Below are 26536 nucleotides of genomic sequence, written 5' to 3' on the forward strand. Positions count from 1 at the left end.
TTCTTGTTGTTACAACAAGTATGACAGCTATTTCTAACACTCAAACTGTAAAACAAGGTGGTCCAAATAGTAATGTATAGAGTTGTTTATTCCCTAAATTTTCCAGTATTGCTGTTACTGAAAGCATTTCTCCTTTGACATAAATAACAGGATGGCATCTGAATCAACCTAAGCACTCAAAAAAATAAAGGAAAAAAGCCTGAGATGCAGAATTAACAATATTACTGTACCACAGAAATGATGGTGCTCTTAGGAGGATTAGTTAGATGCTGTCCATATTACTCACTGTTACGACGCAAAATAAGACAAACTTTGAAATTAAATGGTCCTGTTTCATAACAGCATCATAACAGAGTAATTTACCTTTGCTCCAGCAGGTGGAGGAGAATATTCATTGTAGAAAACAATATAGAGTTAAGTTTTGGAAAAATCAAACAAAGCCTAATTCTTAGGGAGGATAGGAAGGAAGAAATGGGGAAAGCAGAAAAAAGTGGGACTCTGGCTATTTTGTATAAAAAGCTCAGGCATTGAAGTAATGAGAAGAATGAAACTGCCAGCTATTTGTGCTGGCTAAACATATGATATAGAAATTTTTCAGACATAACCATCTATATGAGGTTTCAGTTTTATTTATGACATAATCAAAGATCTAGTATAACTTTATTCAAATTACCAGCAAAATATTTATTTAATGTGTAACTGAAAAATAAAAACTAGCTATTATATTCAAATATGGAGGTGACTGCCTTTGGGCTGGGGAAAACATGTGAAGTCCTTCATCCAGTCTTGTTAGTTTATGGAACTTTTACATCTCATATAATTTCTAAACATCTGAAATATCACAGAGATTTTCACTGTTTACAGATTACACAAATTACTATACTGGGTTAGACTAGCCCACTATCCTGCCTCTGGCAGTGGTCCAAAGTGTAAGTCCTGGAAATGAGAATTTAAGGAAGAATGAACTTTTAAGAATATTAAGATACAATAATAGACTACATATATCATTGCTAATATTCTGCTTGTAGAGCCTGAAATCCAGGTACATTTCACAGAAAAAGGGGGTTCTATGTATTTAATTTTACCTCTAACAGATTTCCTGGCCACGAATCTATCTAGTCTTCCATTAGAACAATACAGACTTTCAGCATTCACAGCATCACATGGTAAGGCACTCCAAAGTTTAATTACATGTTATGGAAAATCACCTTCTTTCATTAGTTTTTAACCTATGACAGATTATCTTAGAATCATAGAATCATTTAGGTTGGAAAAGACCTTTAAGATCATTGAGTCCAACCATTAACACTGCCAAGTCCATCACTAAAGCACTTCCCTAAGCACCTCATCTGTGTCTCTTAAATACCTACAGGGCTGGGGACTCAACCGCTTCCCTGGAGAACACTGCTTGTGGTCACTGCCAATTGGATGTAACTCCATTCACCACCACTCTTTGGGCTCAGCTGTCCAGCCAGCTTTTTACCCAGCAAACAGCACACCCATCCAAGCCATTAGCAGCCAGTTTCTCTAGGTGAATGGTGTGGGAAATGGTTTCAAAGGCTTTACTAAGATCTAGGAAGACAACATCCACAGCCTTTCCCTCATCCACTAGGCAGGTCACCCTGTCATAGAAGGAGATCAGGTTCATCAAGCAAGACCTGCCTTTCATAAACCCATGCTGGCTGGGACTGATCTCCCAGCTGTCCTGTACATGCTGCGTGATGGCATCAAGATGATCTGCTCCATAACCTTCCCTGGCACCAAGGTCAGGCTGACAGGCCTGTAGTTCCATGGATCCACTTTCCAGCCCTTCTTGTAGATGGGCATCACGTTTGTTAACTTCCAGTCAACTGGGACCTCACCAGTTAGCCAGGGCTGCTGGTAGATGACTCAAAATAGCTTGGTGAGCACTTCTGCCAGCTCCCTCAGTACTCCTGGGTGGATCCCATCCAGCCCCATAGACTTGTGTGCGTCTAAGTGGTGTAGCAGGTCACTGACCATTTCACCTTGGATTATGGTGGCTTCATTCTGCTCCCCAAGCTTGTCTTCCAGCTCAGCAGGCTGGGTACCCCAAAAACAACTGGTCTTACTGTTACAGACTGAGGCTAAGGCAGCAGTACGTACCTCAGCCTTTTTCTCATCCTTCGTCACTATGTTTACCGCACACCCAATAACTGGCGAAGATTCTTCTTAGCCCTCCTTTGGTTGCTAATCTATTTATAGAAACATTTTTTATTGTCTTTTACGGCAGTAGCCAGATTAAGTTCTAGTTATGCTTTGGCCCTTCTAATTTTCTCCCTGCATAACCTCACAACATCCTTGTAGCCCTCCTGAGCTGCCTGCCCCTTCTTCCAAAAGTCAGAAACTCTCCTTTGTTTCCTGAGCTTCAGCCAAAGCTCCCTGTTCAGCCAGGCCCGTCTTCATCCCCACCAGCTCATCTTTTGGTGCATGGGGACAGCCTGCTCCTGTGCCTTCAAGATTTCCTTCTTGAGGAATGCCCAGCCTGCCTGGACTCCTGTACCCTTCAGGGCTGCCTCCCAAGGGACTCTGTCGATCAGGCTCCTAAACAGGCCAAAGTTCATCATCTTCACCCTTCCTCCTACTTCTCCAAGAATCAAAAACTCTCATTTTGTGATCTTCATGTGACATCAAATAATTCTATACTGAAAGATGAACAACCACTCCTTATTCATTCTCTGCAGGCTACAAAATTTACTTATGATTTACTCATGAGCAGCTCCTCAGAGTTGCTTCGCTTCTGTGCTGAAGGATCTTTAGTTAGTTGTTTCCTCTGTCAAAGGTATACCATGTCTTTGATCAATTTCTTGAGTATTTTCTGCATCTTTTCCAATTCTATTAAGTTTTTCACGACTAACAAATCAGATTTTGTACATAATCGTGTATTTATAATAACATGATGATGTCTCTTCTGCTTTCCATTTAATTCTTAATAATTCCTAACATTTCTTGGTTTACTCACTGCTACTGAACATTAAACTCATGCTTACATGCATCTATTGAATCCCAAGATCTTTTTCTAGATCAGTAGAGGCTGGCTCTGAGCCCATCAGTTTATAAAGTCATAATTTGTTTTCCTTACCATGTGTATCACTTTTCTAAAATAGAATATCAGTGAAACCAGTGGGGTTTTTTTGCCCCAGATGCTAGTAATAATTACTGCCTAGTTAGAACAGGGAAATGTCTGTTGCATCTGTTCTTTTTCAGAATGTTTATCTTCTTTTATTGTCTGTCCTGATGACTTGTAGGTGACAGGGGTTTTTTTAAACAATTTTTAAAAAATTAATTTTAAACAATTTTAAACAAATAAATTGAATGGTGTATATTTCAGAACTTGACTAATTACTTGAGACTGTAGTTCCTCAGACTTATCTGTAGCCATCTTCTTACCCTCACCTTAAATGTTTGCTCTTATCTGCATGTTTCATGGCATCATAAAGACTTCCTGCAAGGTGAATTGGATCAATGCATTGATCTAGGTGGAGAAACAAAAATTGCCAAAGGATTTGTTTTACACTGACAGGGGCTTTTCTACGTTTTAGACTCCATACATTTCAATTTCAGGAATAAAATATGAGAACATGCTCTGATATTTATTTCCATTGCTTTAGGCTAAATATTTTCTTCTAAATTATTCAAAATACACACAAAACTTTGACAATCTTTTTTTAAGTGGTAGCAGTTTTTCAAGTGATGACATTCCTTTTAATATAAAGCCATTATTTTTCCCTTTGACTCTTCCAACCTTTCTTGGTTCTTCTGGAATGACTGAATGAATAAATCAATCAATGACAATAACGCTTAATATATCTTTTAGTTTCTATTTCTCTTTACTGAAGTATTATCTGGAAACATTCCTTTTAGTCTTAATGTTCCATGATCATGACAATGTTTTCCAAACAATTTGAAGAATTGTCTCCAAAATATAATTGCACTAACCTCTGAAATAAATCAAGTATTGATGAAATACTTAATCAGTGATTTTTCATGGTTTTTAGAATAGAAAAGAACAGAGAATATTTTCAGTTACAAGGAACCTACAGTTATCATCTAGTCCAACTGCTTGACCACTTCAGGGCTGACCAACAGTTAAGAGCACAGTCTGAATGCCTCTTGAAAACTGACAGGCATGAGGCATCAACCACTTCTTGAGGAAGCCTGTTCCAGTGTTTGACCACTCTCTCCCTAAAGATATGTTTCCTAATGTCAAGCCTGAACATCTACAGCTTTGAATGATTCCCTCACATCCTGGTTTCTGCCACAGCTTGAGAGCTGAGTAGCAGCACTATTTTGTCCTTGGGAGCCAAGTGGCAGAGAATGTGTCGGGGACATCCCACAGCTGTGCCCAGTGCACAGCCACCAAGGGCAGGGACAGGCCCCTAGGCCTTTTGGGCACAGGGACTGCCTTGGGGCCAGCACCCCAAAGGGTGCTGGGTGGAGGGGCAAAGGGCAGGGATGTGGGGGGCCCCAACACCCCCATGTCACAGTGCCACGACCAAGCAATGCAGCAGTTACAATGCCCTGGGGCAGGATAAAGGGGACATCCTCCCATGTCCCACTCCCAGCCTGCCCGGCTTCGCCCTTGGGACAAACTGGCCTGGGGGCAGCCCAAAGACATCCAAGAGGAAGTCCTCGAGAAACTGATGGAAATACTTGGAGGGGAAGAAGACTAGAGGCTGGACAAATCTGCTAGGGGTTCTCTGCTGCAAGGCCAGCTCCTGGGGGGCCACTTTCAAAGCCCATCTGATGGATGAAAACCCTTTTCAGCTGGATAGCAGTGACAAGACCGAGGGAATGCCTTCTTGAGGAACACTGCAGAGCTTGCTGTCCTCATCCCCTGCAGAGCCAACAGCAGCAGCCATAAGAAATGGGATGCACCAATGTTGATAGGGGTCCCAGTGCTTTGGAGCACCCACTGGTGTCCTGTTAGTCACGGGAAGGATTCATGTCCCCAAAGTCGATCAGGCTGGGGGCATTTGGCCACTCCCAGGAGCCACTGAGATGGCTCTAGGTTGAGGGAGAATAGGGGTTGGGTATGTTCTAGGAGGCCTGACTGGCCTGTGTGACAAAGAGGCAGGGCCTGCTCACATGCTCAGGGAATAGCCTATCGCCAGTTCTGGGGTCAGGAAGGAATTTTCCCCGGAGGCAGATTGGCACTGGTCCCTGCGGGGTTTTGCCCTCCTCTGCAGCACTAAGCAAGACCTCTTGTTAGGGCTTCCTCTGGTCCATCTTGGCTAGGTTACTGCCTGCTCCTCATGTCATGAAGATGGCCTCTTATGCCTTGCAGCCAGGGGGAGGAAGACTTTCCTTCCACAAAGGTGGGTTGGTAAAAGCCCACAAGGATTTTTTGCCTTCCTCTGCAACATTAAGCACGGCCCCTTGCCTGAGCTCCTTTGGGCCACTTTGGCTGGGTGCCTGCTGCTCATGCTTCATGAAGGTGGCTCTCCTGCCCACATCTAGGGGAGGAAGCTTTCTTTGTCCCCAAGGGTGGCTGGCCCCCAGGAGTTGCTTCTTTCCCTCCATAGTATTAAGCACAGGCCCTTGTCAGGGCTCCTCTGGGCCATTCATTTTGGCTATATTCTTGCCTGCTGCTCTTGCACCTCCAAGGCACCACTCATGCCCTGGCCCTCTCTGGCTCTATTTCCCATTGCAAGTTTGTAGCAGGAGCGAGCTCTGCCCAGTCCTTGGATCCATTTCCCCAGGTCCTCTTTCTTCTGCAAAACAGCCTGTGCTTGGAAGGGCTCCAGGCTTGCTGCACTAGCAGGAGCTGCCACTCTTCAGGTCTCCCAGCATGCAATACAAGGGCAGGGCAGGCACAAAGAGCCCTTCTCATGCATCACTGGCTAAGAAGCACATCCGAGCAATTTTTTGAAGGCAAAAAGTATGCTTGTCATTAATATGCATCATACTTTTGAAAATACTCCACAGTACCACACACCTCCGCTTCTTCTTTTGTGTGTGGTGGGTCCTGATCCTCATTCTTCAAGTTCTCACTCTTCAGGAAACAGGAACTGTTTGGTCTGTATTCCTGCTGCTACTTTCTGTAGCTCTGTTACTTTCCTTTGCCAAACTGCAAGGCATGTTTTTCAAGCAAAACTGAAGAATGCATCAGCCTGCTCCTGGCTACACATGTGCATTGTGTTAATGCTTGTGAGCATTGGCTCTGAAAAAGATTCAGAAAGATAAAAAGAAATGAAAATCCTGTTTCCACGTTTAACCTTTGTGACGTGTCCCTGAATGTCTTTTTGGAGCTGAAAAACCCCTAGCATATCAGGCAAATAACAGTCTCATCATTATTCAGCTCATGGTGAGCACAGGGAGGGGAGCAGAACAGACTAGAATAGAATAGCAATGCTACGTTATGCCTAGAGCTACACATGACAAGCTATGGCCTAGGCCTGAGGGGCCCATTCTGGAGATGTCTGCAGCGCAGGTCCCAGGCTTATCCAGGAGAGGTCAGATATGGGCACACATACAACAGGGCTTGGGCAGGGACTGAAGGTCCCAGGCTGAGCTAAGACATCTCCCCATGGCCCTTGGCAGGAGATGGTGGGGGTGGGGTCCCAGGGCATGCCGGTCCCTGCCATTGATGCCTATGAGCACCCCCAGGACCCTGACAAAAGTAGATTTGCAAAGCTCCCTGCTATCCTTTAAACACTTACGTTTGGCCACTTTGGAGTATTGGGCCAAACAGACCTTCATGCTGATGAAGTACTGTTGTTCTCAGGCTCTTTTGTTTTAGCTTTTTTTCCCCAAGGAAAACAGTTCACACATTTCTAAAAATGAATACAAGGAGGGGAAAAAAATCCACAGGGAAATGAACAGGTATTGCTAGCCTCAAAAAGTTTTGCAGCCATTTACTTCAGGAGCAGTTCCTGCTTCAGACGGAGGGCATGATCTCTGAGCCTCGTTAGCGTCGGAGATGTGGGGGTTTGCCATCCTGTGGAAACCCAGCTAAACTGGTTGAACACAGAAGACTTTCAAAAACTGCACTTAACACATATTTTTTGCACATTTGTGCAGATGGTCAGATTATCGTAAGATTATCCACAGCTGTCACCTCCATAAGAAAGAAGGTATATGCCTCCTTCCCACAAAGTGACAGAGCCAATGCCTAGGCTGGGACATGACTACCCATTCAGTAGTGGGGGGCTGGGAAGCAATGTCATTAGAGCTTTCCTCAGCATGTACTGCTAGGGAAAGGAGGAGATAGGAAGAAGAATAGGTTAGAACAGAACAAAATTCAGCTGGAAGGGACCTACAACAACCATCTAGCCCAACTGCCCTGACCACTTCAGTGCCGACCAAAAGTTAATGCACGGTATTAAGGGCATTGTCCAAACGCCTCTTAAATATTGACAGGTATAGGGCATTGACCACCTCTCCAGGAAGCCTGTTCCAGTGTTTGACCACCTTCTCTGTAAATAAATGTTTCTTCGTGTCAAGTCTAACCCTTCCCTGACAGATGCAGCTTTGAACCATTCCCATATGTTCTATCACTGAGTATCAGGGAGAAGAACTCAGTACCTCTCTCTCCACGTCCCCTCCTCAGGAAGCTTTAGAGAGCAATGAGGTCGCCTCAGCCTCCTTTTCTCCAAACTAGACAAACCCAAAGTCCTTTAGCTGATCCTCATCAGACATTCCTCCCAACCCTTTCACCAGCTTTGTTGCCCTCCTCTGGATACACATTCAAGGACCTTCACATTATTCTTAAATTGTGGGGTGCAGAGCTGCATACAGTACTCAAGGTGAGGCTGTACCAATGCTGAATACAGCAAGACAGTCACCTTTTTTGACTGGCTGGTTATATTGTGTTTGATGCACCCCAGGGTGCAGTTTGCCCTCTTGGCTGCCAGGGCACACTGCTGACTCACACTGAGCCTGCTGTCAACCAACAACCCCCAGATACCTTTTTGCAGGGCTGCTTTCCAGCCGCTACTCTCCCAAATTATATTTGAGCCTGGATATACCCCACCCCAGGTACAGAATCCAGTACTTGGACTTGTTAAATTTCACCCATTAATCATAGCCCAACGCTCCAACCCATCTAGAGCTCTCTCCAAGGCATCTTGTCCCTCAAGAGAGTCAACAGCATCTCCCAGCTCAGTATCATCAGCAAACTTGCTAATTAATGGTGCATTCAACTCCTTTATCCAGATCATTGATAAATACATTGAACAGAACTGGCCCCAAAATCGAACTCTGAGAAACAACAATGTAGCCCCATTCACTACAACACTTTGAGCCCTTCCGTTCAGCCAGTTCTTCACCCAGCGCACTGTGAATGCACTCATTCCACAGCTGGACAACTTGTCCAGAAGGATGCTGTGAGGGACAGTATCAATGCCTTACTAAAATCCAAAAGAAGTACATCCATCACCTTTCCTTCATCCACTAGGCAGGTGGCCTTATCATAGAAGGATATCAAATTATTTAAACAGGACTTTCTCTTTGTGAACGTGTGCTCAGTGTGCCTGATGGTTGTGTTGTTCTTTAAATGCCTTTCAACAGCACCCAGGCAGGACTTTATACATAATTTTTCTACAAACTGAGGTTAGGCTGTAATTAAAAGCATATAAAAATAATCTCCTATGAAAATCTATTAAAATAACGTATACATCATAACCAGTGGTGAAAGGCTTGTGAACACTTCCAAGGTCTTTTATACTGCAAACATTGGACAAAGTGTTCATGTAAGCTTCGCTATTCTGCCTGGCCACTCAACACAGAAACCACTGGAATCAGAAAAAAGTTCAAGTCTATGACACACATACAGTTACTAAGATGTAATATGACTATAGGTTTCAGGTTGAACATCTAGAGTACTATTTTTGGATATCTTTGAGAGATCATCTGGAACACGTGGAAGGTACTTCCCCTCCAAAGGTATATAACCAAATAGTGAAAGGCACACTACCAGCTCAGTGGGTAAGAGAAGACTGTTGCTCAAAGCAGTAGTTTCACTGATCTCAGTGACACAATTCATGTAAATAACTACAAATAACTGGAGGAAACCGTAAAAACAAAACCCAATGTCATACAGAAAGCTATTAACATAAATTAAAAGGGTCTGTTTTCTCTACCTTTGCCTCAACAGTGTAAGGATAAAGATGTAAGGATACAACTATCCAACTTTATATCCTATCCTTTTTAAAACACAGACTATGTTGTTAGTGGTTTTCTCCTTCTCTTAATTAAATGTTCTGTAATATGTTGGAGGGTAATTAATAAACGAGTAGGAACACCAGGAAATTGCAAAAGAACAACAATCAACTATAGGGAGCAGCTCTTGATGATTCAAGTTTCTTTTACAACACATTTTTAACTTTAAGATCACATCTTAGATTATTGCATGCCAGGTGTCAACTAAGCAAAAAGGTTTCATATTTTGTTATGGTATATGACAGGATAAAATGAGAACCTTATAATAAGATAAATGATGGACACTTTCCTGAGACCTTAATAAAATCAAATTAAACGTTATCTAATTTAATATCAATCTGCCTTAGAAAGAATCCAAAATGTGCATTTTGTCTCAAGTAATTCCCTCATCATTTTTTCTTCCACTCTCTCCCTGATTCCAGTAATAACAGGCAATGAACCAATGTTTTGTTTTACTTCTCTGGGAAAACAGAAGTAAAATTACTAAAGCCACTGATATCAGTTGGCTAGAATTTCATGCTATTGCCATCATCCTCTGCTAATCCTTCTTCTGAGTCCTTATCTTGAGTTAAAAAGTGGTTCACCTGCATTCAGGTTAAAGAATAGTACACATACCGAGGTGACATTTCAAAAGATAATCTGCAGCTTTGTAATTTCTCTTTCTCCAGACCTAACTTCTCTCTTCAGTGCACAGTATAGGTCACTAACTACCTGGTCAGAGACAAAAAGGACAGTAGGAGAGTCAGTGTGACTCTCTCCAGATGTTCTTAGCAGAGGAGCTGAAATGAAAGTCATAAATGTTGGAATAAGTCCCAGATGCGGGTGCATGGTGTGGTGTGTCAGCGGGAAAATGATCTATTTCTTTCAAGAATGGGTCTTAAATGAGTAAGCAACTAACTGGATAGACTATAGCTACAATACTCTAAAAAACACATCACAGAGTGTCTCAGCTACTATGATATTCCAGACAAAATAGAAATACTTTGGCTGAATTATAAAAGAGCATCGAATCATAGAATCATTTAGGTTGGAAAAGGCCTCTGAGATCATCAAGTCCAACCATTAACCCAGGACTGTCAAGTCCACCACTAAACCATGTCCCTAAGCACTGCATCTACACGTTTTTTAAACGCCTCCAGGGACAGAGATTCCACCACCTCCCTGGGCAGCCTGTTCCCATTTTTTCAGTGAAGAAATTTTTTCCTAATATCCAATCTGAACCTCCCCGTGTGCAACTTGAGCCCATTTCCTTTTCTCCTATCACTTGTTATCTGGAAGAAGAGACCAGCCCCCACCTGCCTATAGCCTCCTTTCAGGTAGTTGTAGAGATCAATAAGATCCCCCCAGGTGTCCTCCCCTCCAGTTCCCTCAGATGCTCCTCATAAGACTTGTGCTCCAGCCCCTTCCCCAGCCTTGTTGCCCTGCTTAGGACAGACTAGGACCTCTGCATCGCCCTTGAAGGGACGGGCCCAAACCTGAACCCAGTATTCAAAGTGCAGCCAAGCACAGGGGGATGGTCACTACCCTGGTCCTACCGGCCACACTGTTTTGGACACAAGCCAGGATGCTGTTGGCCTTCTTGGCCACCTGGGCACACAGCTGGCTCATGTTCAGCCAGCCATCAGCCAACACCCCCAGGCCCTTTCCCACCAGGCAGCTTTCCAGCTGCTCTTCCCCAAACCTGTAGCATCGCATAGGGTTGTTGTGACCCAAGTGCAGGATCCGGCCCTTCTCCTTACTGAACTTCATAATAGATGCATAGAGGAACCAATCCACTCAGATTACAGTGGCAGCATTTTAATGCATAAATTACCATAAATGTTAAACATCTCAAATACCCTCTTCAGAAACACAGCGGCTAGAAACAATGGTAATTCCAGCTGTTGAATATTTCTATAGGATAAGAAAAAGAGTCACGGGATCCCCTTATCAGCATCTACTCTTCCCTGCCTTATCCAGCACACCCTGTAGGCCTGAAAGGAAGAAGGCAAAGCAGGAGTCCCCCCAGCTGCCATTTCAGCTCACAGAAAAACTTGTTATGGAGTGCAGAACCAGCACTTCTAAGCCTGCTGTACTTTATGCAGTGGGCTGCAAGAGAAGAGTCACAAAAGGTAGCTTTAAAGAATTTCTGCTTCCCGCCTTCCGCACACTATGCTGTACACAGTTCAGATACAGCCAGGAGCTGGGCCAAAATGTTTGGTGTGGCTATATCATACTCCATCGGACAGCTGGAATCATTTTATGTTGCTATTTTAATTTGAGACAGAAGTTGTGTCTGTTTTTCTTTTCGTATTTAATCTGTTAGCCAAGACTTAGCTTTCCTTTTTCCAAATGCTCATTTAGATTGCTGTTTATTCCATATTTCATTTTCCTTGTATTTTGTCTAATTGTATGTTTAATGACTAAACTCTGCTTTGTTTTACATCCTCTATACATTTGTATCGTAATTGCCACTTGATTTGGCCCTAAGTTTCTTGAAGACTGTGTAAGAACTGAGAATCTATCTGGAATGCAAATGCTTGAACTTTAATTGAAGTGGGGGAAGAAGCTTTGTACCTGTTCTGCATGAAAGACCAGAAATTTTAAAACTGAAGTCTTCCCCAGAATTTTTTCTAGTAAGCAAATGTTCAGCTGCGTTCTATGAATATTATTGACTGAGTAAGAGAAATGCATGATATCAACACTCTTCAAATGGAAAGAAATGAGACACTTTAAGAACGTCTTCCTAGAATGCTATGTAAGATAACTAAATTCTAATTCCTACTTCTATACAAGAATCACAGCTGAACAAACTCCTAATGATTAGTCCTTTAGTTCTTCCTGTTTGGCAAAGCTTCCTCACTTCAGCTTCTCAGGACAGAGGAGGAGACTGTATTCAAAGTATGAAGTACATTTCACAAAATGTTTTTCTACATGCCCCTCCATGGAGCATGAAAAGTAGATGCTCATTTCCTTATTCCTTTCAATATTGTATTACTGGTTCCTGGAGGACAGTTGCATAGTGTGTGAAGGGAGCAAGAAAGGTTTATTTTATCTGGCAGCTTCTCTTCCTATCCTTTGAAAAGCAGTTTTTTCCTGAGGCATTGAGCATACTGATTTTCAGAACTGTTAAGTCAAAAACAACTTCTGGTTCTCAGCAACTCTGAAAACCAGGCCTTGGACATCTCACTTTTGCTATCTTTTTCTAAAAAGATGCTTAACTAAAAGTGCAGAAATTATAATTCTTAACCTTGCAGCTATCTTCGCTTACTTCTCTCTGCAGGGCTTTCATTCCCTCCCTTCTAGGCACTCTCTTCATCTGTCAATATCACCACTTCTTTCCACATGTATGTTCTTTCCCTCCAGTTCTTGCAGTTAGTGTCCCCCATTCCCTCTTCACTCTCATTTTCTATCTGATGGTTTCCAGGAAGCTGTCTGTTCTCCCTATGACTACAGCTAGTGCCTTTCCTTGGGACTCCCAGCCAATCCTGCCTCTTTCCAGACCACAAGGGACGCCCTCCCTCCCTGTCTAGATAGTTTGTAAACAACATTCACATTGAACAACTGAGCAACCAACTGTCCAGTACCACTTCTCTCAACCTAGTAGTGCCATTCAATAAAGTATCCACACATCTAAGAAGCACAGCAGATTTTGTGAAAAATGCACTATGAATCAAAAAGCTTGCCACTACAAATGTATTTATCTAAAATCACGTGGTGTACAGCTGTTGTTTGCTGGCAACACACTTAGAATGACTGGAGTACCCCATGATTAAACTGAATTATATTGTCCTTTCTAGCTTACAGAAGGCTTTTTCAAAATCTGCCATCCTTCCTCAGAGTTTTCATATGTACTTACAAGAACTTATTTGGTATAAACACATTTTTCTACAACATCAACATCTATATTAATTGGCACACAGCATTACTGGGTTTCGTTAGAAACGGCAAAAGAAGTGGTCTTTCCACTATAAGCAGATATATACACGTGCAGTGACGGCTGAATTCTCAGGGACTGGAATAATCCCAGTAGGACTATCTGTTGTGTCACGCTAAAAGGCTGTCCACAGGCTCGACCGACCACCCTCATAGCAGGAGCGTGGTACAACCCAAGGCTCTACATTCTTTTCCACCAAAGCAGTTTTTAAAAAGACAAGGGCCAAGATTTGCAAGATTAACTAGTGAGTTAAAGGCAGTGGTCAAACTAGACCCTGTAAGAAACCAAGTCCGCTTTGAAAATCTCCCAGAAGCGGGTAAAGATGAAGCCTCTTTTTACCCCCAAGACACTTAGACTAGAACTAAATTCAGGACAAAAGACAAGCTGTACTTCTGTGCTTTGGCTGAATTTCTAAATCCAATTAACTGTTGAAAGTTGAATGGTTATGCAATTCTCTAAATCTGAAGACTATCTCACATATTATTAAGAAGTTATGGGCTTGTAAACTACACAGCTGCATCAGTTAATGATTGCAATTATATTTTTTTAAAAAGCACTGTCTTACATAAAACACCCCAGAAGTCTCACTCACTTTCACAATGATTTGCTCAACAGCACTCAGGGTGCTGTTGCCATTTGCAGAGATCTTTTTACCCCAGTGTTTGTCCCAGTGAATACAACTTCCCCCTCTAATAAGTCTCAGAGTCTTGTAAGCATAATAAAGGGCACACGCAGCCGCCTTGGACTACTTTACACGTATGTCTTGGAACCGCTTACAAATTGATCTGGCTGGAACAGCCTTTAGCCCGTGAGAGTTAAGATACATTGTAGTAACTGCTATCCTGATCTTTTTTTTTTTCAATTAATACCAAGATATTAAAGCTGTACATTTAAGGATAAAAGAAGAGGGATATTGAACATGATGGTGAATGAAAATAAAAAGTTAATAAAATTTATTCAGACTGTTATTTCAGTAAATTGGATAGAAAAATTGAATTGATATGTTCATTAAATTTAAGAGATATCCACTCCAAATCCTCATTCAATTCTCTGAGATTACACAAATATGAGTTCACAGACTTGGCTAACAGTTCAGGGAGAAGACAAGGAGAGAAATATGATCTCAGAAAGCAGGTATATGAACTCAGCAGCAGGCTTTTTTTTCTTTTTTTCTTTTCAATGCAGCTGTCGTCTTTAGCTAGATGTGAGTAAAGGAAATAACTTCTCACCATACACAAACTGCAGTACAGTGTTTGGCAAAGACAGTCTTCATACAAAGCCTGCATTACTGCACACTACTGATCATAAAGACAACTAATGAAATTTCTTCCTCAGCAGCTTGAAGTAGCATGTAGAAAGAGAACAGGTCTGTGAACTGAGTGAAGAGTTGAAAACTTGATATTAAGACACATCTGGACATGCTGGAAAAAACATTAAATAGTCTCTCTCTCTCAGTTTTCTCTGATTTGTCACCTAATTTTAAATCACACTGCATTGGAAGGTCCTCAGCCAAGCCAGCTGACCGACTGCAATTTAGCCAGCTCATCAAAAGAATGATGTAAAATATGCTAGCTTAGACGGCTACGGTTGCAAACAGGTTTTGTTTAACATTTACAATGGCATATGGGTACAAACTAAGAAAGCAGCACAGCACAGCAGATGCTTGAAGCCCTCTACAGTAGAAAGGCCTATGGCAAAAAAGACGTCTACAGTAGAGCAAGTGGGTTTGGGAATTCTTGTATTAAAGAATAATTAACAATTCAGTAATCCATTTCTGCTCAAAAAAAGCATGCCTCTTCTTCTCCTTTATCAATAATTTCTAAGCAGGACATTACTGTATTTAGAGAATTCTATTTTATAAGCAAATTAACTAATTGTTTTATATGCATAGTAGAGGCGTATTCAGGTCAGCTCGGGAAAATCTGTGAATTTCTTACACTTACAGCAAAGTGCCTCTTTTGAGATGAATAGTAACCTATTTGCAAAACCCTGTTCCTTCTGAAGCTAATTAAAATCCAAAAGAAAATAATCCATCTTCAGATTTTTACCAGGTATCCTTTTCCACAAATACACTTACATCCTTAGTCTCAGTGTTTAGCTTTTGGAGGCTTCAGTAAACCAATTCAAGCCTTCATGGATTTGGCTTATTATCTCATACAGTACAAGAGGATCTCCATCCATTGGCTGCTACTAAGCTGCCAGATTTAAGTGAGCTATCTGCCCTGAAAATAAATGTCCCGAGCGCTTGACTCACAGCTCCTTCTCAAGCCTTTTCATTGCTGCTTCTTTGCTCATTATGAGAGCAATCACACTCCCTCTGAAGTTTTTCTGACATGAATACATCTTCCCCCTAGATATCCAGGCTACCTTACTTTCCATCTTCTGCTTCTACTTCTTTCATGAGTGTAAAAACTGTCACATTCAAGGGCCACAAATAAGATAAAGCGTTCTACCAAATGCTTTTTCAACAAATGTCTGTAGAAAACTTTTTAAAGCCTGATTTTTGCAAGTTACTCTAGTCTTCCAGCAGAAATTAAAATTGTAAAATACATTCAGAAAAGCACAAGAAAACCTAAATTTTTCAGAATTTTCTAGATTTTGATTTTGTTCTCCTGGAATAGAAGATCAGAAAAGCTGACAGCTGGCTGCTTATTCCTCTCAGAGATAAAATTACAGGAGAAAAAAACATCACAAAATTCCATTTACATTTAGTTTTGATACATTTGCGGATTACGAGAGGGAGTAATTGGGATTGACTGGGCCAAACGGTAGGGTCAAAATAACCATGTGAAAGAGGTTTCCTGACTTTAGTGAGGTCATATTAGGGGTCAAGCTGGTCACAAGTTTTAAATTCACAAAGAGGAAAAGACAGTCCTGAGTCCTATGGAAGAATATAATACTGGGAGAAAAAAGTGCACCCTACATAGGAATGAGACAACTAATTCAATACTCAAAGCTCAGCGAATTAAAGTCTGAAAAAGAATTTTCTGTATCACTACAAAAGCTACCTCCATGGTAAAAAAAATTATGATTAAGTGAACCATCAATGGTGAATCAAAATTGCAAAAGAATGGAATTTTCATACAAGTTATTCTAAAGTAAAATCACCAGATGTGACCACCAGGAGAAGTACACTTTGTCAGCAGCTAGCAAAAGCTGGTAACTCCTATTTTCAGACAGATCCAAAACCACCTGTAGCCAATTCTCAATAAAGTGGTGGGTTTAGTTTTAAATTGTATTACTGTCGGAGAGACCTACAAACAAACACCCTTACTGGGAACATTAAACATGTCTCCTCTCCCTTCAAGCAGGTCAGCATAAAATCAATATGAAATTTTCAGTGACTCCCATGCAAATTTAGCTGTGAAAGAGATTTCCAGATCTCTACTATTCATTTAACTTTCTCCAGCTGCCAAGAAATGCACTTACGGTCAGCGATTATCTAACCTAAACATGCCACAATACCTGAAAGTGATGTTATTTGACATATAGCTATACTTCTAAACATAAAATAAGACCTACAAATTAATGGAAAAAAAATTCTATTGAGTAACAATTTGATTTAATACCTTCCATGCATGTAAATTACATATTTTACTGATAAACAGGTCACAAGTTGAACTTACGTGGTAGTCAAAAGATTTTAATGTCTTCTACATGACAATTTTAAATTGCCATGCCTTCAATGACAAGAGATTTCTCGAGTATGTGGGCTATCACAAAATCAGAGAATATTCAATTTACAGGAACTTCAAGAAATCTTATCATCTGACCTACTCAAAGTAAAGTCAACACTGAACCCAAACCAGATTGCTGGGGACTTTTTCCATTATAGTCTAGTTTTGTTTTGTGGTTTTTCTCCCTTGAAGTTATCTCCCAGTATATCAGTTCAGAGGTCACATCAAACTGTCATGTATTTACTTGCTTTAAATCTATAGACAAAGAGAATGGAACAGACTTGCCATATGTAATCCAACACAAATTATATTTTTGATTATTTTTCATCAAATGCCCTACATTGACTTATTGAGCATGTGTCTAAATATCTGTATACTTCAGACAGGTTGCCTTCTGAGGACTTAAAGAAATTATCTCATCCGACCTCTACTGAAAATATGGTCAACACTGAATTCAGTTCAGGTTGCTCAGGGCTTGTTCTATCAAAGTGTAGTTTGGGGTGGGATTTTTTTTTTTCTTTCAGCTATCTCTCTGCTGTGTCTCAGTATGTAAGTAGATTGGTAGGAATACATACTGATTTTAAAGTCATGATTCTGTCATGAAAAAATAACTAACAGCACAGTCTATTGGCTCAGAGCTTGGACCTTCTTTTCTTTTCTTTTTTTTTTCTTTTCTAAAGCAACAATATTAGGACAATAATATGGTAGAGTGTACTTGGATGGTGTTGCCACACAGCGTTCACACAGCTTGTTCAAAGATGAAGCCAACACTCAGCTACACAGAAGCCACCAAAAAGCAGATGATGATAGTGTCCCCATTTGGTTTTATCCTGCTTCAAAAACATTTCATAGAGAGATGACTTATTGTTCCCATATTTGGAAGACAAGACCCCCACCCTGTTTTAACTTAGATTGGCTCAATTGTGTTAAACACTATGATATCCTTTAATGTATATTGCCTAAAATAGTTTGAAATTTGGTTGATATTTTTGGTAAGATAAACACTTTTCCGTACATAAGTTTTGAACAATGAGTAAAAACAAGAAGTGACAATGAGAAGCTAAACCTGAGAAATCATCTTGAACATAAACCTAAAATAAATGCAAAGCTTCTATCTTATTTCCCTTCTCAGGCTTTCGTAGCAACCATTGCATAAATCATTCCAGAGTACCATATGACAAAAGAAACAATGACTCATCAGCAAAAAAACCCCCACTATTATACCCATTGGGGGGGGTGAGGGGATGTCCCCTCTTTTCTGGAAGATCGTTGATGCAGGTAGAGTTATAATAATGGTTGGAACAAACTACCTCATGGACAGGTGCTGGGCAAGCAACCCCTGAACTGGAGTGCTGCCAGCACACTTCACCCTTGGCTGGATCTTTCCATGGCAGAAAGCTTAGCAATAATGTTTGAATTCACTCATCAGCCACTTCCCTTTTTTCACCCTTTACTCCTTCCCCTGCCAGCATTTCCCTTTGAATGCAATGGGGCTTTGTGCAGAGGTTATTCAGAAACCAGTATAATTCCTAACTCTATTAATTCAGACTTTGGATGAAACAAGAATAGCATCAATTTAAAATCCCTAACTAGTGGTAGCAGTAGGTATAAAAATCTTCCAGTGTTGGAAACTCTGGCTGCCTAATAAAAAGTCTTTCTTTCAAGGCATGGGATTATTCTTTTCTGATTCATTTGTGGTTTTCTCCTTTTCCACTTTACAAGCTTACTATTGCATTTCTTAACTTCTCCTAATGCCTTTGAATGTAACCATGCTAAATCCTGTATTGGAAAGCCCAAGTGATTTTTTGGTTTTGTGGGGGTTTTATTTGGTTCTGCAGCTCCCCCAAAAAACATTTATTTAGAAAGCATTTTGGAGTGCTTATTATACAGAATGACTTGGTTAACAGAATTCACATTTCAACTGTAATCCTTCAAAGGAGCAGTTTCTGCACATTCCTTGCTTTTTAATAAAGTGTTCCTGATGACACTAAGTTCAAAATGTTGCCCCAGAACTATATCTATGTAGACATTTGTCAGCTGGTTCAAATCCACAGCTTTTGCTTCTCAGGAAAGAGCTCTTCAAGAAAAGGGGGCCTGGTTCTTGAAGTTCAGATTTGAGTTTTAACCATAATACTAAATTGACTGTGTGATGCTTCATAAAGTTTGGTATTAAAGGCTTTGTGCCCCAAGGCAACTTTCAGAGTTATACCAGTCCTGCTTGAATCCACATGGCTGTGGATGTTTATTGTACACTATTTACAGACTACGACCCCCTGATCAATAACTGATTTGCCTGAATTTAGTTTCTTCAAAGTCTTGATTCATAATATTATTGCAACTGAGCCTCTAGACTTTTAACAGTTAAACTCTTAATAAGACATTTTCCACCAAAATGTATTCCAACAGCTGGACCACAGATCAGGATGCTGAAAGACTACAGTCAGCTCTATTCTTCAGTATATAACATCTTTTTTGCAGAAATGTGTTCAGTGCTAAACCTGAAACTATTCTTAATCTGGGTGCAAAATTTAATAAACTATACCATTTGGTTGAATTTAGCATTTTTTAATCCAAAGAGCAGAAACACATAATGTTCACCACAAGATAGCAATATACAACATATACACAAGAAATAAAATTTCCAGACATCCTAAAATCACAGCAATGCTAGCATCTTTGTTCACAAACGGAAGGATATATGTAAATGTGACAATATTCCCACACGTTAAAAAAATATACTTAATCCATAAATAGTTTTTAATAGTAGCAAGTACAGCCAGTGTTGAGGAGGCAGTGAAGTAAAGAGCAGCTACTGTACACTCTTTTTCATATCTAGTGACCATTGTTGTCCCTTTAAAGTAAGAAGTGTAGAAAGCAGAACGCCTCAATGCAGTTTCAATACATGAAAACAAAAAAGGTAAGTCTATAGGATTCAAAACAATATACAAAGAATTCACATGACAAACTGTAGGGAAGCTCTGGTTTCAAGATAAAACTTAGGAAACAGACTCCTGTGTATACATTGCTGCTCTATAATTAAACCATTACACTAAAATATAATGCTGTTAACACAGCATAATATTAACAATCAGTAAAAAAAATAGGAACTGTCATTGCCTAATGCCTGACTTCTTTGGAGTACTTTTTACACATAGATAACTGAAAGGCTCAAAACACAGCAGTAACAGCTTTTCAAAACATTGTGATAAATTTATTTCACCATTTATTCTGACACAGCACATTTAAAATAACATTGTTTTTTTAAATCTTTCAGGCCTCTGAATAACTACAGCAAGCCTGAGCCCCTTGCCATTTCCCTGCCCCTACTTACTTCTCTTAAATTCTCTGAATTAGTAGTCTACTCTGCTAATTTGAGGTGGATGTACCTTTACTGGGAAGTTCTCATGCCAGAACTCTTCTTCGTAGGCAGTTAGTCAGAGCATTTGTCTCTAGCATGCAGCATTTTGCATGAGTTTATAATTGACACAATAGCCACACTGTAGTTGGTGGTAGATGACCAACTTTACAGCTGCACAGCATATTGGCAGGTACGTTAAAGAGTAGTAAAGAGTACATTTGTAATGAAGATTTTACATATAATTATAGAGTGTAAAAAACCCAATGACTTACCTGCGGAGATAAGGGACTAAAGGTCACATCGGTGACAGATTCTGTGTGCCCCTTCAGTTTATGTGAAAAAGTGCTTGAATGCATTTCATATATGTAAGCCTAAAAAACAATGAGATTATATTTTCACCTTAAAGAATTATCTCACATTCTAGAAGCACTAAGTTACAGTATAGGAAGACTGAAGATTCAGCCTACAAAAAAGTTAGAAAACTTTTATAATAGCTAAACAGATATAAAAGTCATCAACATCTCAGAATTGATTTCTGTAATTCAGGATAATTTAACAAATGCTTAAGTTAACTCAAATTTTAAAAAAGATATTTAGAAAGAGTAGTGCAATCTTTTCTTCTTAAATAAAAAGCCATTAGGTATATTTCAAGTAGTCAGGTAAAAAAATGACCCTTTTATGATATATTTTAAAGGGTGTTCTTTAGAATTTAAACCCTTTCTTCCAAGTAGAAATATGTAGAATCCAAAACCTTCATTTCCAGATTTGAAAACTCTTGTGTTTGTCGCTACATTAAACAAAAATTTTACAGTAAACAGGAAAAAATGTAGGTCTTTGCAGTTTTTACATGAACAGCATAGAATTCAGTGACAAATCAATATTATGGATGATGTGGGTATCAACGACAAAAAGCATACTGCCTGACTTTGCTTCTTAAAGGAAAAAGGGAAAAGTGCTTTACAAGGAATAAATTAAATTTAGTAGCAAAATAATTATATTTTTATTGGTACAGCCTCAAATAATGAAAAAGTGCCAATGCAAAACTGCATTAAGAAACCAATTCAAATTTCAGTGAAAGTCACAGACATACTGATACTATTAAAATGGTTGGGTTGTGATATTAAATAAGCATTATCTTACATAAACAAAACAGAAAATGTTTTATAATAAATCCTGTAGTATACAGTCCTCCAGAAACACTTGTGAGTGTCACATGCAGGCATATAGGATTGGTTTAGATTGTGCCTTATCTAGTAAAAATAGCAATTATTTGCAGGATAAGTCAGACAGTATGCACACACAAGGCATATAAAATAAGACACATAACATGCAGAAAATATGCAGACTTATTTGATACATTATAAATAAAATGTGTATCTCAAAAGAAAGAATAAATTGTAAAGCATGCAAAGAATAGTCAAAGACAATAAGCCAAACTTCACAGTTTGAACTTATGAACATGGAATTCAGAGCAAAGCCTAACATAAACTAAACCAATTGTGCATGGACACTACTACAACAAAGTATTACTCTGTGACTTAAGTGTTTTGTTGATAGTACTCTAAACTTAGTTTAATCATTCAGGCCCAAGGCAGCTGAGCTTCTTCCCCTAGCAGATGGCAAACTGCTGCAAAATGTATGTCCTGAAAACTTGCTTATCTGACAGTCTTCCCAATTTATGGACAGATTCATGGACCAGTGCAGGTCCAGAAAAAACACTTAATGCCTCACTCAGAAAACAAATCCTATCAGCCAACACCAAAGATTCTCTAGTCAAACCAGCACTGAAGAAGCACTGGATAGTCCTCAGTGTCAAATATTCCATTCATGACCATATTCACTAAAAGACAAATTTGGATTCAGTCCAGGATATGGAATTATAACTGTCTACTGGCATAAATGAAGTACCTAAAAGCAGACAGTAGTGTAGGTATCCCTTTTTAACCTCTGGATTTTTTGTAGCTTTCCACACAGATATTGCCATACTAACTGGGAAAGTAGCAGAGTCCCCAGTAATATGTTAAAAATCTTTGCTTCCTTCCTGAAAAGATACAGCAAATGCTTGTTAATTGGAAATTCTGCCTTAAAAAGACCTTCCTCCCTACTTTTTAAACATCTCAGAAAACTGATAATAATAATATGTATTTGATTACTAGTAACGTAAGGGCAGCGATTTTTTTTATCTGTTTTTTTTTAAAACTTACAGTCATACTATGGCTACTGTGACTTATGCCACTTGGGACATGATCAGTTCACAGGGGAACAGATAGGTATGGGGAGCCCAAACAAGCTAAAAGGATGAAATGACACAAAGGAAAGCATTCTGATGTGTCTATAGACATGAAATTATTTTCTCTGATGGAAACTGCAAGACCATGTATTAGTAAATTCAGTCTGTACCCAGGACTGCTCAAGTTCTTGATTTCTCTATACAGAAACACTGTGATTGCTGTTTGTAAATACCTCCAGCTAGACACAAGATTCCTCTTCATTGACATAAAAATATTGAGAGGTAGTGTTGGTTAATTGCTACACATCGTAAACAGATTACAATATTGCCAAGTAATTAGGCTTACACAGAGAAGGTTTCAGAGTTCTAACACAATAGCACCCTCCAAAATGCCCCTTATTTTATAGAGCCACATCCACCATTTCTCCCCCTTCCATCCTGGCTTTCCATTCTCCACTCTGATGATACTATACCATGACTCACCTGCTATCAAAATTAGCAGATGCTGACGCCTATGTGTTATTTCAGTAACTGTAACATTGTGCTCCCTTCTTCATAGCCAAGCTTTGTCACTCTGTATATCACCTGGCCCTACTGTCCAGACTTCCCTCCAAGAAAAGAGTGACCTTTTTATTCCAGCGAGGATGAGGTGTAGAGACTGCAGTCAGGTTGTACTTCACCACCACCAGCACCACAGTGCCAGAGCAGACTGCAGTGGTCATAATCATATAATTAATAGGAATCTGCAAGTCTCAAGAAAATGAGATATGAGATGCTGTAGAAGTCCATATACCAGGGAGACTCCAGAAAGAAGTTGAGTGAGTGGAGAGCAAGAAGCATTACAAGCTGCACTGCAACCTCCAGAACAGGATATTCCTCCACATCTAATTAACTGAAGAAAGAGGGTATTTGTGAAAACAGGGAGAAATAATTCTTATCAAACAGCCCTCAAAAATCTTGTGGACCTCTTGTCAAAATGGTTCAACAGTATCACAACACTCAGTAATGCCATGACACTTTTTCGGTGTTTGTATCATTAAAGATTCAAATCCTATTCCTCATAGCTATTGTACACATGTCCATCCCCTTTGGAACTGTGGGAACAACCGAAACAGGACAAATACATCGTGTTCTTAACGTACTACAGAACTTTGTTAGATATAAGAAACAGAATAGAACTGATTGAGGAAAATACTGGAGAGAGTAAAATCAACTCTCAAATTCAGGTGTTTGGTATGTAGCATAAGTCCTCTGGACTTTGCACAACTGACACATGGGAAGCTAGTAAAAGAGACTTACAAAACTCCTATTGTGAGCGATTATTTCCATTCACAAGCTAATTACTCTGCAATTGCAAGTTTTTGGAATGCCTGCATCAGTTCTTCTGCATATACTAAGACCAGTCTTTGGCAGAGAGGCAGCAGACAGGACTGTGCTTTCTATCACTCACCATCTTTTCTCTATCTGGCCCCAAATTGCCGTACTGTCACTTTTCCTCTTCAAGCCTACTCTCCTCCTTTCCTTTCATGGAAGTAGAGACAATGAAAAGTCAAAGTCAAGAGCACACAATGCTCTGAATTACTGATCTACAATGCCTTCCAACAAATTCTGAGCTACGAAGAAACATGGCTTCATGTTTTAACCAAGAGAACTTACCACGGAGAGACATGGTTAGTGAAGCTGAAAATTTTCCATCATAATCTAGTGGTTTACAGAACTTTGCCAAACTTATCCAATAAAAATTAATTTTCCATCCCAGGTTCTCAGTTTAATTTGGGAAGGAGAACATTCATTTTTGGCTTAATCTTTATTTCCCCATTCCTCTCTGTAAAATAGATGTGACAATATTTCCCTGGGGTGTTTTGATGATAAATCCAATGTTTATGAAACCTAGGTATTCTAGTAGTTTACGCTCTTCCATACAGTTCCTAAATCAACCATTTGGCTCACACCCTTCTTTCAAAAAATGCTATGAAGCAGTTGTGCAACTTTGGTAGAATCTAGGAAGTGTGTATTCAGTTGTTTAAAAAGAATGTTAACTAATCACACTTCTCAACCTAAAAAGCATTCAAACTCTTACCTCCCACCTTTCAAGAAATGATTCAAAGCCCTGAGGAAGAGGTTAGGCTGGGATGTAGCATTCTTCTGAATTGTCACATTGTGTAACAAGATTCACTGGGTCAGAGAGAAGTAATGACAAGCAAGTACAGATGAAAGCCCAACTGTAGCTAAACGCTGAAGCATTCATGAGCATGGGAAAGATCTTTACTCTGATCTTTACTATAAAGACTACTTTTGCATTGAACAACTGATAGACAAAACACACAGAACATAGGTGGGAAGACAACTTTCCCACTGTACTTCATTCCTACAATTCTATCCTAACAGAACTAGTGTTAAGCTTCTTTCTGATACTGTTTTTCTAGCCCTATAAATCTTAAATATTTAGGTGTGGTGGTTCACCTTAAAAGAAAAAATGGCAGAGTCTCTAAATATATCCCAGAATAGTTTATTATATTGTGGCAGCTATCATATTCTCTTCTTGTGCTTTTAAGGAAAGTAATAGCAAATATTTTAAATCAGAGTAATTTTGACATGTAATACAACAAAATCTCATTAAAAGAAAAACATCATCATAAAAAATTGTATAAAAACAGCTTCTGTTTAAGTAACTCATCACAGATATTTGCTAGCCAATAATAGTCTAAATTCTGAGAATAAAATGTTAACTTTGTGCAAGACTGAAAATAAACTTTTCAGTAAATTTATTTTTAACCTCAATAATGAAAGGAAAAAAAAGAAAAAAAGTAACCCAAAGGAAATTGTACTTTAACAGAAATTACATTCAAGTATTCATAAGAGGAATAACTCCAATATAAACACTCTCCCACTATTACTCTGCCACCATTCTAGTTTTACTACATTTCTGATGCCATTCAAATTGTTTTCCTATTCTATACTTATTAGATAATTTTAGCATATTCTTTTCTGTAGAAATAAAAGAACAGTAAGTGAATAACAAATGATACCATAACACTAGCCATAAAAAAAAAAAAAAAGTATTAATTCAATGACAGAAGAGCAGCAGATTTTCAGCAAACCAAATGTAATAAAGAAAGCAAAACAGTCTAGGAAGTACTTAGAAATACCCAAAATGCGTATGTACATATAATCTATTATAGACTTTAGCCAAAGTCAATCCCTTTTTTATATATTAAGACCAATTTCTTGTAATAAAAATACTGATTCAGTAGATACTGCTATTTCCTTTCCATTTCTGTCCAAGGGTCAGCCAAAAGTAAAAATCATTTACCTGTACCAACAGTTTCCAAACAAGTTTTCTGCACCCCTAACCACATACTTACATGTGTTTCCTTTCACTTGAAGTTTGAAGAAAATTTGGAGTATTCAGTTTTCATTAACCCACAGTGTTAGAGTGTATTCAGCACCTTACATGTGTATACAAGCTTGTTCTTTCTTCTTTAAATTTGTAGCAAGAGACAGGGAAGAAGGGCGAAGGTCCCTCCTTGAGGGAAAGAATTTGTAGCCAAATGGAAAACTATTTAATTCTGCTGCATTGGTAGAGAGAGTGTGTTAAATAAATTGACCCTTTATCTGCAGAGCTCCACTGTAAATTTTTTCCTCTGTTTTCTTATACTCTGTCTTCAAAGCAAACTTGTCCCCATCTGCTCCCGCTGCCCCCGGTCCAATCCCTGGCCATATGCATTTGAGTCAAACTACTTACCCTCCTACCCCCTTCTGGGAAGGGAAAGAGGAGCAGCAAATCAGAACAAGAAACACTGAAAGCATAGCAGAAAAATTGTCCTTGTTATCAGCTCCTGCACAAGGACCAGAAAAGCAACACCAGTTTCAAAAAACACCTTTTGTGACTGCTGTGGCTTTGAACTGGAGCACGTATATTGCAAACAGATCACAGGGGAGGTGGAGGGCGGGGGGGAAGACGCTGTTATCCAAGATACCTAATTTGACCTTACACAAATAGAGATATTTTTTTTCTTCAGAAGTTTTGCATGGATTGGCCAAAGTCATCCCTTTCCTGAGACTGTTTTTTCTAGTATTTCAAATGAACTGCAGAAGATGGAAGTGTTAAAGCCTCTTGATAGAAAAATAAGTAGTTTTACTCACAGTTTTATGAAAGATATCTGGATTTATTA

The 26536-nt window shown here is 39.5% G+C and overlaps 1 protein-coding gene across 1 annotated transcript in view; it reads right to left on the reverse strand.

The window, feature by feature from the left end:
* Positions 1 to 26536, reverse strand: part of WDR27 (WD repeat domain 27) — a 130825-nt gene that overhangs the window by 39676 nt on the left and 64613 nt on the right. Inside the window, 1 exon segment of the mRNA XM_037393182.1 lies at positions 20404 to 20502. Within this exon segment, the coding sequence (XP_037249079.1) occupies positions 20404 to 20502 (99 nt within the window).

The sequence above is a fragment of the Falco rusticolus genome, chromosome 6 (genome assembly GCF_015220075.1).
Source record: "Falco rusticolus isolate bFalRus1 chromosome 6, bFalRus1.pri, whole genome shotgun sequence".
In the NCBI taxonomy this organism is placed as follows: domain Eukaryota; kingdom Metazoa; phylum Chordata; class Aves; order Falconiformes; family Falconidae; genus Falco; species Falco rusticolus.